The 15,481-nt window shown below is 35.3% G+C and overlaps 1 protein-coding gene across 3 annotated transcripts in view; it reads right to left on the bottom strand.

Annotated features, from left to right (window-relative positions):
* Csmd3 (CUB and Sushi multiple domains 3) overlaps positions 1 to 15,481 on the bottom strand; it is a 1,140,535-nt gene that overhangs the window by 87,481 nt on the left and 1,037,573 nt on the right. For all 3 annotated transcript variants that reach the window (XM_059246844.1, XM_059246845.1, XM_059246847.1), the window contains 2 exons: positions 3,679 to 3,759; positions 2,963 to 3,076 (listed from right to left, as the gene is read on the bottom strand). In XM_059246844.1, coding sequence (XP_059102827.1) covers positions 2,963 to 3,076; positions 3,679 to 3,759 — 195 coding nt within the window. The remainder of the gene's footprint in view (positions 1 to 2,962; positions 3,077 to 3,678; positions 3,760 to 15,481) is intronic.

Below are 15,481 nucleotides of genomic sequence, written 5' to 3'. Positions count from 1 at the left end.
AATTTAGGTTTCAAAACAGAGAATAACTGAATGATTAGGCCTTTCTTACTCCAAAAATGTCATTTAAAAAAATTAAGTAAAAAAATCATAGAGTTTTTAGTGTAGACTTGTTTACTATGAAACATACTGTGCATAAATATGATAAATAAACCCATACATATCAAACAGGATTAAAGCTAGTGTAAACCAAAACTTTCTATTAAAATGAAGGATATGAGTATAACAAAACTTCCATTATATAACACTGTTAAAGTATGTTTTTAACTTTAGGTTGTACCACAGTTTCAGTATTTTCACTGAGGACACTTTAGTGATCAAGAAAACAGTGGAATGCAAAATCTTTAGGATTCTGATAGATTGGAAATAAAGCACATACCATTTCCTAATTGAACTAGCATGCATAAATTTCTATAATTTTGTATTAAAACTCATCAAAAATAATTAGGTCATGACCTTAACAATTTCTTTAAATGAACTATACTTGAAAACATCCAATATAATGGATAGAATTTACTAAAATAAACAATTTACATATTCATAATTTTTAGAGTACAGTTTAATATTTTAAACAACTTAATATTTTTGAGTTAATTTTTCCAAATTCTACAAGAATTGAAAAAAATCATGAATTGAAGGAATGTAAAACTACTCTTAAACTGTGGAAAACTTGAAATATTTGAAAAGAAAATGAGCTAGAACTAATTTTCAGATTTTTGAAAGTGACTATAAAGTGTAGTAATAAACATACTATTATTAGGTCTAAGTGGGCCCTAGGGTTGAATAGGAAAGTAATACTGCCTCTTTTGGAAAAATGAAAATATCTAACAATTTATAATTGAATGAAAAGAGTGTAGATGTGTTCTAGAAATTTTAAGAGGAATGAGCACTTTAGTAAGTTTTTGAAACTTAAAACTACTAAGTCAGTTTTTTGCATTAATACCTTACCAACTAATGTATTCATTAAAAAAAAACCCATAGACTTATTCTAAAGGATTACCTGTTAATTTTTAGTGACCCTCTCAAGTGTTCTGTGACTAGGTATTGAATTTATTTTGCATTTTCTACAGCAGACAGAATAAGATATATAGTAATTAGTCTAAAGAAAGTTCCAGTTTTAGAATTGAGACATTGAAAACAAGGGAAAAGATGGACTGTGAAATACGAAGGTTGTCCAGATTAGTTTGTTTGTTTTCATCTAAGAATTATTGAATTGTGACTCAAACATAGACACTCTCTTTGCAAGAGTCTGAAACTTATCTGTTTTGATGTAGGAAAACAATCATGCTGTGGCTCTGTCTCCTCACATCTTTTATGCCTGCTGAAGTATTTCCCCATACACTGTCTCCAGAGAGGAAGAAACCCTACTTTTCCATCTGTTTTTATCTGTTCATGAATATGTGGCCTATACAATCCTAAATGGATACAGAAAAGTTTTCCATGGAGGAAAGAGTTGAATGAATGACATCTACTCAAAAAACATCAAGAGGTTCTAGCAGCCTTTAATGAGATCATAAGACATTGTCACAGGGTGACAAGTTCATCCCTGCCTTTCTTTCTGATACATTAAGAGACTCATCTGAAGATCCTTCATCATTTAATAAGGATTCCAATTAGGTAGAAAAGCAAATGCTAATTCCTACATATTGCATAATTAGAATAATAAACAATGTGTTACTGTTATTTTGAGGCAGTCTCAATTTGTAATGTAGACTGGCTTTCTGCTTCAGTATATAGCCTAGGTTGGCTTATAAATTCTGGGTAATCCTCTTGCATCAGCCTTCAATGTGTTGAGAATACAGATATGAGTCACACTGGAGTCATTATTTTTGTTTTAGGTTTTCTGTCAGCAACTATGATACTACTCAGGAAACAGGTTTCCATATGTCAGAAAAAAATTCAATAAAGGAAGTAATCCAAGAAGCTCTAATGTGACATAATAAAATAGTTTAATTTTGTTCAAATTGGCCACCAGTTATACTCAGGTACTATGAGTTAGATTTATGGACAGCACAAATCAACCGTAAATGATGTTTGAACATCTTAATTTTATTAGTCTTTCAAATTCCTTCTTTATCTGTCTTGGTAACATAGTAAATCCCTTTAAATCCCTGTCCAGTTCTTTTATATGTCTCTTTGCATGATCAATGGACAGTAGAAAATCCTTTCTCTAAGCTTTTTCTACAAAAACTTTCATTGCTCATTTTGAACTCAGGGTCACATATGTCTCCATCAAGCTGTATCTGACCCAGAAATAGTTACTTATCATTATTCTATAGCTTCCTGAGATGTGTTCTGAACATGGTGTTGTGGAGGACTGCCATGGTCTTACATAGAGATGCTTATATAGCAAAATTTGTTTTTTGTTTTGTTTTGTTTTGCTTTGATTTTTGGTGTGTGTCTGTTGAATCCTCATCTTCTCATTCTTAATATGGAGTAAATAAAGGGTTATACAGCTAGATTAGAATTATATTTTTCCAAATAAAAAGAATTATAACCTTAGTCTTTATTTGGTGTTTTGGTTTGGTTTGGTTTAGTTTTATCCTTCTTCTTTACCCTTATTCATACCTCGTAGAGCAAAAATACTTCACATAGTTTGAACTGACTTCAGGATAATTAAAAATATTTAAATCTCAGAAGAATAAAAAAAATTTTAATTGGCACATCTGAGAAATAATTGAATTAAAAATACCCAAAACGGATTATATAGCTCAGAATCATATTATCAGGCAAGTATTCAACACTGTAATGACATGTATTTTCTTTGAAATTTTGTCTTTTCTGCTTAAACACAAAATAAATGTTTAAGAAGTTAATAACCACAAGTTAAATGTTGCAGTGTGTATAATCTCAGCACTCAGGATACAGAGGCAGGTGGAACTCAAGTCTGAGGCCATCCTGGACTATATAGCAAGACCTTCTCTCAAAAAATATAAATTAGCAAATGACTGCAAAACATCTATACCTTGACAAACTGGAGGCGCACCATCCATCTGAAGTCGTTCTCCAAGTCTGCAAGTCAGAATTGCATTTCCAACCAGTGTAAATCCTGGAAGACACTGATACCTGATAATATCACCTGTTAACAAAAAAAGAAAAAATAGAAAAGAGGAGAATTTCAGACAAGCTACAAAGTTTAGCTGAATAGCTGTTTTCACTTTAGAAACAGACTTATTTTCATTTACACATTTTTAATCAGTGCAAAAATAGCATCAATTGTAAGCACGGGTTACTGTTAAACATTGAAGAAACAAGGATTGATAGCGCTGATCAACCACAAATGAAGGAAGGAGTAAGCTACTGATCCTTTTTTGATGAGGGATACCAGCTACATAGAAGCAATTGCCACAAGGAATTTATTTTGTTGACATGAGTATAATCCCTCAGAATGTGTCTAATTGTTAGAAGATTGCCATGCTGTTGTTTATTACTAAGCTATCTAGGTATAGTTCATGGCATTTCTTCAAGATTACAATACATATCTAATATGCCCTTGACAAACAGCTTTCATAGGTCCTGTTTACTGTTTCTATTCTTCTTTGGATTTTTTTTTCTCCTTCATAATCTCAACAAACCTTATCAACCCACAAGCTGCTGCAACTGTGCATGTTTCTTTTTCTTTTTAAGAAAGATAGTTCTGCTATAAGGGTATTCTTTGAAAATTGTTTTAAAGACTTTTACCTATTTCAAATTCATCATCTTCTGTCAAAATTTCTGCATTAGGTACAGGTGGTGGAGGCTGGCACACTCTTAGTTGGTAGGCTAAAAAAAAACAATATTTGTTTATTCTTTTTGGAGAAACTCCATGTATACACACACATATCAAAAAATTATGCAAAATTTTTGGAAGACTGAAATGTATTTTCATTTGTAACGTTCCAATTACTCATTTAAAAACTGGACTAGAATAGAGGAGAAAACAATTACTTCTTTAGTTGTTAGAATAGTTTTGTGTCTTACCCTGCATTTCTGCTCCCTCATTCATGTTACATGGTTTGTAACACCTTGTCATGTTTTTCTTTTTTTTTTTTCCTTAGAATTATCATATTTTAGAAATATGTGTTTGTGTCTTTATTTGTTCAATGCTTTTCTACCTTGAAAGTTCATCATAAAATTCTTTGCACTTAGGAAAGTGACTGATATCAAATAACAGCTCAGTTTATAGGACGTTTTAGGCAATATTATAAGTACTTTGCTAATAGTATCTCAATTGACCATCACAAAAAAAAAATCTTATATCTATGTAACTAGCTCTATAATGATTTCCATTTGACCAAAGAGAAAACTATTAAAAGGAGGTGAAAATGTCTACAAGTCACACAGCTATTGTGTGGCTGAGCTCAGTGTGAACCTACTTCATCTAATTCAGGAATATGAACTTATCCTGGGACATTAGTGTACATGTGAGATACGTGTGTGAGGAATATAGTTTCCGATTATCAGCATTGCTTTTAAAAGTCATACCTCTGGTTTAAACTGGTATTTGGTATCATTTAAAGACCATCAAAAATGTTTCTAAATCCAAGCCTCATAGAAATCAACACAAAATGATACCTAAAATCAATAATACCACTATATTTTATTAAAGTTTTATTTTCTCTAGGAATTTTTATAAACATGCTAGATTGTTGTTCACTTGAGAAACTGGTTTGTACCTGAGGCAAATGAATGTTGTTTTTTTTTAAGACGTGTTAAATTTTGCTATGTAAACTGACAAGATGGGTGTATAAGGAGAACGTGACATAAAAAACATACTAATTTATACAATTTGCCAAAGTATACGGAATAGTGAGAACACGTTAATTTCCTCTTATTTCTAAGATAACATCTTCACTATTTCACCTATTGCAAGACTATTACTGAAACCCTGAGGAACATCAATTAGACTGGTTAAGGAAAACTCCTATGAGAGGAAATTTTTGGAATAAATGCTGAGAACAAGTAATATTTTTCCAGTTCTAAAGGGTTACAACACACAGAAGACATTATAGATTCAGGGACAAAAAATAAGAAAACTTGCACACAAATTTTAGTGAGAGATTCTGGCTGATTCCCTATCATATCATCTAACCAAAAGCCATTTATAAAAGGTTCACTGGCTAGTCAATTTCCAGGTTAGTGAGGACCAAACGAGGAATTTTAAAATATATAAATAGAGAGAGAGAGTAAAGAACCACTGGAGAATGATAGATTAGCTCCTGCAAATTGCTGCCTGAACTGTAAAATTCTTCCTGCTTCTACTTTAACCTATTTATAAAATAATTCTTTGATTGGGGATTTTTTTTTTTCTTTTGGTTCTTCGAGACAGGGTTTCTCTGTGTAGCTTTGTGCCTTTCCTGGAACTCACTCTGTAGCCCAGGCTGGCCTCGAACTCACAGAGATCCGAGTGCCTCTGCCTCCCGAGTGCTGGGATTAAAAGGTGTGCCCTACCACTGCCCGGCTGGTTTTTTTTTTGTTGTTGTTGTTGTTGTTGTTGTTGTTGCTGTTGTTTGGAGTAAAACACCACATACACAGAAAAGATGTGTTACTAAAGAATAAAACAAAACAATTTGTTGACAAGAAAGTCCATGGTAGAAAAACATATTCATATTTTTTTTAAGTTTAGTGAAAAATTACTAGAAATTTTGAAAAGTGCTTTCCTAAATTTAGATTTTATAGGGACTGGTTCTAAAAATAAGAGGTAACTGTAAGGAAATAATGAAGAGACTTTAAAACATAGAGAGGCAAATAATGATACATAGAGAAACACTTATGAGTCTATACCTAGGAAAATTCATTTGAATATATACCAGAAGAGTGATCAACCCAGAAAATGAAAAAATGTGGAAATGCCACATAAACCTGATTTTGCTTGCCTTTCTGAATTTATCTTTAATTATTGTGGTAATAATGAATTATTTCATTGTTTTAAGGCAGTATGGCACATTTGCATTCATGTATTAGACGTGGTTTCTGTCATTTGTGGAACATGCCAAGAATTAGCTTCCTCACTCAGTTTTAGTGTGCAATAGACCAGAAGTCGTAAATTATTTTCTATGAGGACCATCTTGGCACAACTCCAAATGGATGCTGTGAGCTAAAGTCTGCTTTGCTTTCTTCTGTTTACAGTTACCATAATAGGCCACAACCCAAGAAGCTAAGGGATCACAATGAGGCCAGGCAGGGTCTCCAGAACAATGTTCTTATCACTTTAATAGAAACAATAACACTTTTACCTGATTTATGGATGTGAATTCTGAACAAAATTTCTGTTTTGTGAGTTTTGGGGTATTTTTTGTTTTATTTTGTTGTTTTGGGGTTTTTTGTTTGTTTGTTTGTTTGTTTTTGTCTTTTTTGAGACAGGTTTTCTCTGTATAACAGACCTGGCTATCCTGGAACTTGCTTTGTAGACCATGCTTCCTCAAATTCATAAAGATCCACCTGCTTCTGCCTCTTAGAAAAATGCCTTTTCATAAAGTTTTCCTATCTCCCTCTCGGTGATTTCACTAATTCCTTTGGCTTCATTTCTTTCCTAACTTTAGGTTTCAATTTCAAAATCTACAACAACAAGCTAATCATCTCTTCTATGACCCTCGATGTCTTTCTCTATTACAGTATAAAATTAAAATCACAAAATCATGTTTTATGTGTAGTACATATAATCGTGGTTAGTTTTGAAATGAATTAATATCCATATATTTGTCAAACTCTTCCTTATTTAGGTCTCCAGGTACATTCACCTGAGGGAAGATAATTGTTTAACTGCCTTTTATACAACCTGGTAATTACCCTGTCACTATGTCTGTAACTCCATGGATATGAGCAAAATAAATGACAGGTTGGAGGTTTTCTGAAGATGCAGAGTCTCTAAATAAACAATTATTCTTTTCTAACATGTCTCCCAGATTTTAAAATAAAAAAAAATGAAGGTATAAAAGAGGTAACTGTGGGTTAGAAAGTTTCTTATGTGGAAGCTAAGTAGGATCTGCCTGGAAAGCTCTTCAGGGATAGACTGTAGAGTTCCAACTAAGAAATTAGAGTTGAGAATAGAAGAAGAAATCAGTTTCATCTGTTTCTCCCTGACATTGAAACAAAACACTGAAAATTAGCAAATAATATGAAGTTTACAAAGTTCTTTCCTGCTAAGTTTCTGGATGTCTGCTTCTTAAAATAACTCTAGATTTGAAGTTTTTCTGCCAACATCTCAGTGTAGATAGATATACACCATTTCATACCTGCTAGGCCAGGTTGAATAGTATCAAAAACTAAACTAGTGTCGTTCTTGGAATCTCAAGAAATTTCTTAACTAGTTATATCTACAGTAACTTCATGTCACACTGTAGATATAACTAGTTAGGCTCCACTGATATTGAATTAGGGTAAATTTTTAATTAAGTGACTTATATCCTTGTAAAAAGAAATAATAAAATGCTGAGTCATGGCCATGCTTCGTCATGAAGAGATTGTGGTGATTTACATAAAAGCTGAGAATGCAATACAATGACGACTGTCTGATACCCAGAAGGTAGGAGAAAGACGGGGTCTCGTACAACCTTCAGGGAAGGCATGAAACTGTTTGAACACAATAGCTCACATTTGAGTCCTCTTCCTACTTCAGAGAGTTACTTTTCTGCATCAGTAAATTTAGTTACATCAACGCAACATGTTATATTTAGAAGTATATGTATATACAAATTCATATTTGCATGTGATATTGATTTTGAAAACAGAGACTATCAACTTGAAGGAAAGTTAGGAGGAGTATATGAGAATGTTTGCAGCTATGAAAGAGAAGGGAGAAATATTGTAATACAAAATTTAAAAAAAAAAACCTCAAAAATATACAAAAATTTGGCCTGCCTGTCTTTAGGAAAAACAAGGGAAGGAAGATGGGGGGGGGAGGGGGAGAGATAAAGGGAGAAAGAAGAATGGAAGGTAAGTGATGAGAAGGGATGGGAAAAAATAGGAGGGGGAGGAAAGAAAAAAAAGGAGTCAGAAATTTAGGCATAAAAATAAAATTCTAGTTAAGTGATGTGTCATACACCTGTACACTTATACCAGAACCATTTTGAGACTACAATGAAAAGATCACAAGTTCTAGGCCAGCATCAACTTAGGACAAGATTCTGTCAAAGACTGAGGAGGGGGGGAAGAAGAACTATCTGTTGCTTTAATCCCCCTAGTTCATGGTACTATTATTGTTATTCCAGAAATTCCATGAAACTAAATATCCTTATTATTAATGGGAATTCAGTGTGCTGTTTATGTTTTGTATCTGTCATATACATCACTAAACTGTTGATAATAATCTAGATGGTATTCAAAGCCCTTGCTCCTCAAGCATGAAGAGAAGAGCTCTGATTCCCTGAACCTACATACCAGCTAGACAGAGATATCTGGTCAACCAGTTAGCTGGCATTGGTGAAGTCTGGATACAGCCACAGACCTTGCTCAACAAATAACGTAGAATGAGATTGAGCAGAACACCCAACATCAACTTCAGGCTTCTACAGACATACTCACACATGTAAATGTCGCCCCTCCCTCTCCATCTTCCTGCCTCCCCCTTCTCTCATTCTATCTTTCTCGCACATACATACTCACTAGCATGTATTTACACACATTACACAGTTCCATACACAAAAAGGAAAGAAGGAATTTAGTCTGTTCATACTAAGACACATTTCCTTCTACAATTGCAGAAAAATAAACAAGTATTGGAGTTATTTTCCTCATTTCCCTATTCTTGGTTACAACGAATACACAGCAAATGTCTACATTTTAAGTTTATAGTCTGAGATTGGATGTGCTAATTACTTTTATTTTCCCCAGGTCCTCTTTTGAAATATTGATTTAATTCCTATGAATCCTCCAGGAATCTTTTGATTTGACATACAATGCTTTACCATATATTCATTGAAGGAAGAAGCTTTGCTAGCCCAAAATTTGTCACCATCATATTGAGTAATAAGTTTTTCACAATCTTGTACTCTTCCATCCTTAGTCTTTCATATTTGTCTTGCTTCATAAATAGCTTCTATGGGAGTATTTGGCAAATCTTTACCTTTTGTACAATAACTTATCATGGCTCATTAGGTTGTTCATCAAGTTTATATTAGGTTCCTACTGCATGTCATATGTGATGATAGATGTGAGAAGTGCATCTGAAAAAGGTACTATTATTATTTCTCATACATACATTGATAATGGATGAGAAAGATGGGAATCAAATAGTTAACCAGTAGAATTATACTAGTTGAAGCAAGAGGTATGTGTGATGGTGGTAGTAGTATGTTGTGTGTGTGTGTGTGTTTGTGTGTGTGTGCATGTGTGTGTGTGTGTGTGTGTGTGTGTGTGTGTGTGTGTGTGTGTGTTTATGTTTGGAAGAAGGAGGACACAGGGAAGAATAAACCTTCCAGAGAAGACAGCATACATAGACATAGAACGGAAAACATGGTGATTGTGTGTAAAAGCTCTGGGAGCAGAAAGAGGAAAAACAGAACTGAGCTGGGGAAAAAATGAACAAGAGTGTGTGGGCCATATTTTCAAACCATAATTATTTTAATTTGAGACCATATAAAAATCATTAACTTTAACCAAAACTCACTACAATAGGAATAAAAATAACAACGACCCCAGCTGGAAATGGACTAAGTGAGATACTGAGTGAGACTGGTAAAGAATCTAGTCCAAACTATGAACCAGCGGGTATTTTTTAGCTACAAACAGTTCTTGAGAACATTCGAATTTCAAGAACCACAGGAGTAGTCCAACATATCATCCACATAGGTAGCTATACTCTCCTTAAATACTAAGCAACATTTTTGTTTTATTAAAAGAGAAGTTATCAAAAAAGCTGCCTCCTGCCACAAACAACCTACCTCTTGCCACAGACTTCTCTATCACACAGTCATAAAGTTCTAAAACAATTGGCAAGTAAGTATTGATAAAAAAGTATAAACTTTGTGTGTTCTAAATAACAGTACTTCTATGTTGCTAACATTTAACTTATTTTACTATGTATTATAATTTGTCTTAAATAGAGATGATCTCCTCACTGATCATATTATATCACAGTGACATATGTCATTCTCAGTTTCATATCTTTATTCTCCCTCTGTCAACTTTCGTAATATGAAACCAATTGGCTTAAAATCTATCTTTATGCACTCAATACAGCTTCAAATAAAAGAGACTTTTGGTAATACTACTAACTTTTGCCTTTTGAGGGTGTAACTGACATGGAGCACAAAACAGTCAGTAAATAACTAATAAACGCTTGTTGAATGTCTGAGTTCAACATAATTTAAAGAAAAAGAGAGAGGTCAGATGACTCCCCGTGGGAGGTCTTACCTTGTTGGAGGAGGGAATGGGGGGGTTGAGGGGAAAGGCTGGAGAGGCGAGAGGAGGGAAGAGGGGGATCTGTGACTGGCATGTAAAATGAATAAAAAATTTCTTAATAAAAAAAGAAAAAGAGAGAATTTTAAATTTATACACCCTTAAATACCAAGCTAGTTAAAAATTGTAGGATGGCAAAGGAGAGGTTCTTGGAGTCCAATCACCACCTGAAGAATGATTGATATTTGATGGAATAATTGGAGGTAGGAAATAGAGGATAGATATGAAAAAGATACACTACACAAGTATGAAATTTTCAAACAATAATAAATTAAATTTTCAAAAAAAATCTGTGCCTTAGTTTCTCATTTATAAAAGGGATATAAAACTGAAGTTGTTCATGTAGTGAAGGGCGAGAGTTGAGGGAAAGAGAGCTTGGGGGAGCAGGAGTCCCAGCTGGATCAACAACAGAGAGGGACAACAAGGAATAGGAGACCATGGTAAATGAAGACCGCATGAGAATAGGAAGAAGCAAAGTACTAGAGAGGCCCACAGAAATCCACAAAGATAGCCCCACAACAGACTGCTGGCAATGGTCGAGATACAGCCCGAACTGACCTACTCTGGTGATGGGATGGCCAAACACCCTAATTGTCGTGCTAGAAACCCCATCCAACTACTGAGGGATCTGGATGCAGAGATCCATGGCTAGGCCCCGGGTGGATCTCTGGGAGTCCCATTATCGAGAATGAGGAGGGATTATATGAGTGAGAATTGTTGAGACCAAGGTTGGATAAAGCACAGGGACAAATAGCCAAATGAATGGAAACACATGAACTATGTACCAATGGCTGAGGGGTCACCAACTGGATCAGGCCCTCTGAATGGGTGAGACAGTTGATTGGCTTGATCTGTTTGGGAGGCATCCAGGCAGTGGGACCGGGTCCTGTGCTCATTGCATGATTTGGCTGTTTGAAACCTGGGGCCTATGCAGGATCGCTTGGCTCGGCCTGGGAGGAGGGGCCTGGACCTACCTGGACTGAGTTTACCAGGTTGATCTCAGTCCGCGGGGAAGGCTTTGCCCTGGAGGAGATGGGAATGGGGGTCGGGCTGGGGGGAAGAGGAGGGGGGCGGGAGGGGGGAGAACAAGGGAATCCGTGGCTGATATATAGAACTGAACTGTATTGCAAAATAAAAAAAAAAAAAAAAAAAAAACAAAACTGAAGTTGAATTAAAATCCTTTAAAGACTTAGAATGGAGAGAGACACACATGTCATTTCCATTGAGCCTATATGTCTTATCCGGTAAATGTTAACATCAGTATGACTATTGAAATAATTCTTCAATTCTACATGGAACTTCCATATTAGCTACTCTTCCTCATATACATTGAAAATTCACCCCAACTTCCAATAACAGAGCAATAGATTCACTCTGGCTCTACACTCATCAATATACTTTAAAATTGCTGAGTTTCTTTGCTGTTTTAAATGGGTTCTTATATACTAGAATGTATAATCCAGAAACAGATTTTATGGTAGAACATAATGAATGTGTATTCTCTGGCCCTAAAACTACCAGCTCAGTACTGCAAGAAAAAAATGCTCAAAAATATTTTCATGCCCAAAATGTTAAATTTCTGAGATCCTCTGAGAGCTGCAATGTCTCCAGAGTCCAGGTAAGAAAACAATCAATCATGTGAAGAGGATGCCCATGAGTAGGAGAGAATTTTTGCCAGCTATATTCCTAACAGAAAATTAAGATACAGGATATATAAAGAACAATATCACCAACAAAAAGAGTCAAGAATGCCTATGACACAATTAAAAATAATATATATATATATATATACTATATATATATAGAGAGAGGAGAGAATATATATATATATATATATAGAGAGAGAGAGAGAGAGAGAGAATATTCAATATATAATAAATAGAAATGTCTGAGAAATATTTTAATAAGTGTTCATTTGGGTTTCCATGGAAACAACCAAACATCCCAGGCTACAGCAAAAACTATTGGTTACTCTCCACAAATTGATGGTAACATGCAATTACTGAAGACAACTCTTACATATTTTATTGAACATTGAGTAGTGAGTTTGCTGCCTACATAGAGACTTCAGTCTTCTTACCAGTGTTCACAGTACTGGAAGTTACTCTGCTTCCTAGGAGAGAAGAACAGTAACTAACAAACCAGCTGTAATAGTTTGTTGCCTGCAACAAACCATTTACATGGTTACTTGCCTGCAAGATATGCTGGTGTGGTAGAGGTACAAATATTGTAGGAGTAATCAACCACTCTGATTGGACTTAAAGATCACTCTGTGAGATATCTGACACTGCCCAGGTGACCTAGAACCTGAGACTTAGATAGGCCACCGACCTAGGAAAAACCAAATTCTACACTCTGCTAAAAGAACATAGCAATACAAAAGACTTATAACAACAGTCTGCTATACCCATAGATCAGTGCCTTGCTCATCCATCATCAGAGAAGCTTCCCCTTGCAGCAGATGGGAATTAACACAGAGATCCACAAGTGGACGATGTACAGAGAGTGAGAGATTTGAGAACACCCAGACCTAAACAGGGTGCCTTCATCAAACTCCCCCACTCAGGGTTCAAGGAACTATGTGGAGGAGGAGGCTGAAAAATTTAGGAGCCAGAGGACTAAGAGGTCTTTTTTGAGATAGTGTCTCCTAAAAATTATAAGGAAGCTACTCATGATACCTCAACATTATCCCTGCCTGAACAAGACCTGGACACTGACAATATCAATAAACATGCTGACGTGGGAGGAAGGAAGCACATGGAGCCCCACCCTTAACACAGAAATTACAGACAAATAATGACTGCTGAGACTGGGAGAATTAGTCTTCCTCAGAGACAAGTCCCCTTATTCGGTATCCAGTACCAAGTGGTCTGCCCTGAAATCACATTCACGGAAGCAGTACTAAATGTACTTAGCCTATACGTGTGTGTGTGTGTGTGTGTGTGTGTGTGTGTGTGTGTGTGTGTGTGTGTGCATGTGTGTTATGAATCTGAGAGAGAATAGGGAGTCATAGGAGGAGTTGGAAGGAGGGGTTGGAAGGATGAAAAGAAGGAGAAAATGAAGTAATTATATTTTAACTGCAATTTTTAAAAATACAGAAAGTATTATTAACCATAAAACCAAGTTTCCTGCTTTACACAAAGTGTGCTCTAGTTACTGCTGAAGAAGATATGAAGGTCTAGTACAAAAATCACCAATTTAACATGGGTAAAAACTCATATTATTTCTGAACTGCAAACAAACTTTTGTCTCTATGTTTGGGGCTGCGTGGGAGAGAAAAGTTGACCTGGAACAGTGGTAGACCAAACAACACATTCAGTCACTGATGGAGGCAAGCAGTAAAAAATGATGTCCCCTAAGTTTTAAATAGTCTGTGCACATATTTTATTCCACATTTTTCACTGAATGCTCTACTTAGAACATTCCCAGTTATGACTATTAAGAAAAAAGATGCATAGAATAGCTCTTTACGGTTTCCAAATCCACAATTGATCTCGATCTCTATTCTTCTCAAAGGAAGCATTTTGTTTCATGCCATTCAGCTTTCAAGCCTCATTTTACTCTTTAACAACAACATAGAGGCATTGTGTTCTGTGTTCCAGTATCTTAAAAGATAGCTATTATTTAAGTAAGTGCCATGTTTGAATGTGCATGGATATCTGGTTCCTGGCCCAATAAGTTTACTTCTAGCAATAGCTTTAGAATTTGATTCTGGCCATATTTTTTGGTTATTTTTAATTTCCTATTTTCTTTGCAGTGCAGCATCCAACCCAATTCCAGAAAAGAATGCCACATTTATCTATGTCTATTCAACCGAGCTATTAGAGGCTGGTACAGAAAAGAAAACAGAACCCAGGCAAATTGCCATTTTTTTTCTCCAAACCAGAAAAGCACAAGTACATAACCTTTTTGCAAAGTAAGGACATACTATTCTTTATATATGATAAAAATAATGTTCTCACTCCATTATAGACACTAAGTCCTGGGTTAGTTCAGTACTGACTCACATTAGGTCAGGTATGATTGTCTGTAGATAAGAAACAGGTCTAGGGCAGGGGGGCAGGGAGGTATTGATAATTTTGTACAAGGTTTTGCAATTTTTAGCAGTATTATTTTTAAAGTCGCCTAAATTTAAACAGTTTCACTTGAAAGCATAGTAAAAGTTCTTTAATAAATGCTTCCCAAATTGTAAAGAAGATGGAAAACAGAAATATCCATACATATATATCTGCGTACATATATCTCATTTGGAGAAAACCTGCTAATGAGTTAACATGAACCACAGAAGTGCTTCTGTTGTGCTTACAACTGTCATTTCTGTACCATTAATATTTGAGATAAGAACCTACTTTGCGTCTAGATGAGGGTGACTATCAGAAAGAGGAGCAAATACTAATCCTTGGCTTAAGGAGAAGAGGAAAATCTGTGTCCTGAGGAAGATTAACAGGAAACACCTTTAATTACTTTCCAGAATAAGGAGTCACAGAAAGCACTGGAAACAAAGGTATCAGGAGCTCTCAGAATCATCACAGGAAAATTCCAGTGTCTGTTGCAAGAATAGACATCCTCCTATGCACATGGGTAATTGAAGGTATCGTGACACAGCACTGAGTCCATTAAAGTCTGAAACAAAGGGCGTTCTTTTTTATGGTTGAATTCCTTGCCCATTAGCAGATAACAGAGGGCATTAGCAGTGATAGTGTTTCTTTGCAGGCCTCTGTTTCTGCTCCTACTCATTCATCGCCACATCCTGTGGGACTTTTGCAGTAACATACTATACCTATCATTAGCTATCACTTTAATCCACTGTGAATATTCAGAACTAAAATAAAAAAGTGGATATGTGCTGTTTGGAGCTGACTTATTTCTGATGTGAGCTGTCGTCTGGTGATTATAAACAGTTTCACTAAGAATGAACAGCAGACAAGGCAATTATTTGACTATATTGGAGCAAGATGTGAACAACACCTTGCTGTAATAAAAACTGTGAAATAAGAATACTATTTAGGCCATACCACTTGAACAAGGTTGTTCTACATCAGCTAATATGAGTGAATATTATACTCATACCAATAACATACATATAGACCATTTCTTCCATCAAGGA

The sequence above is a fragment of the Peromyscus eremicus genome, chromosome 20 (genome assembly GCF_949786415.1).
Source record: "Peromyscus eremicus chromosome 20, PerEre_H2_v1, whole genome shotgun sequence".
Taxonomy (NCBI): Eukaryota; Metazoa; Chordata; class Mammalia; order Rodentia; family Cricetidae; genus Peromyscus; species Peromyscus eremicus.
The sequence above is the reverse complement of the archived record's forward strand: the minus strand, read 5'-3'. Positions and strand labels throughout refer to the sequence as shown.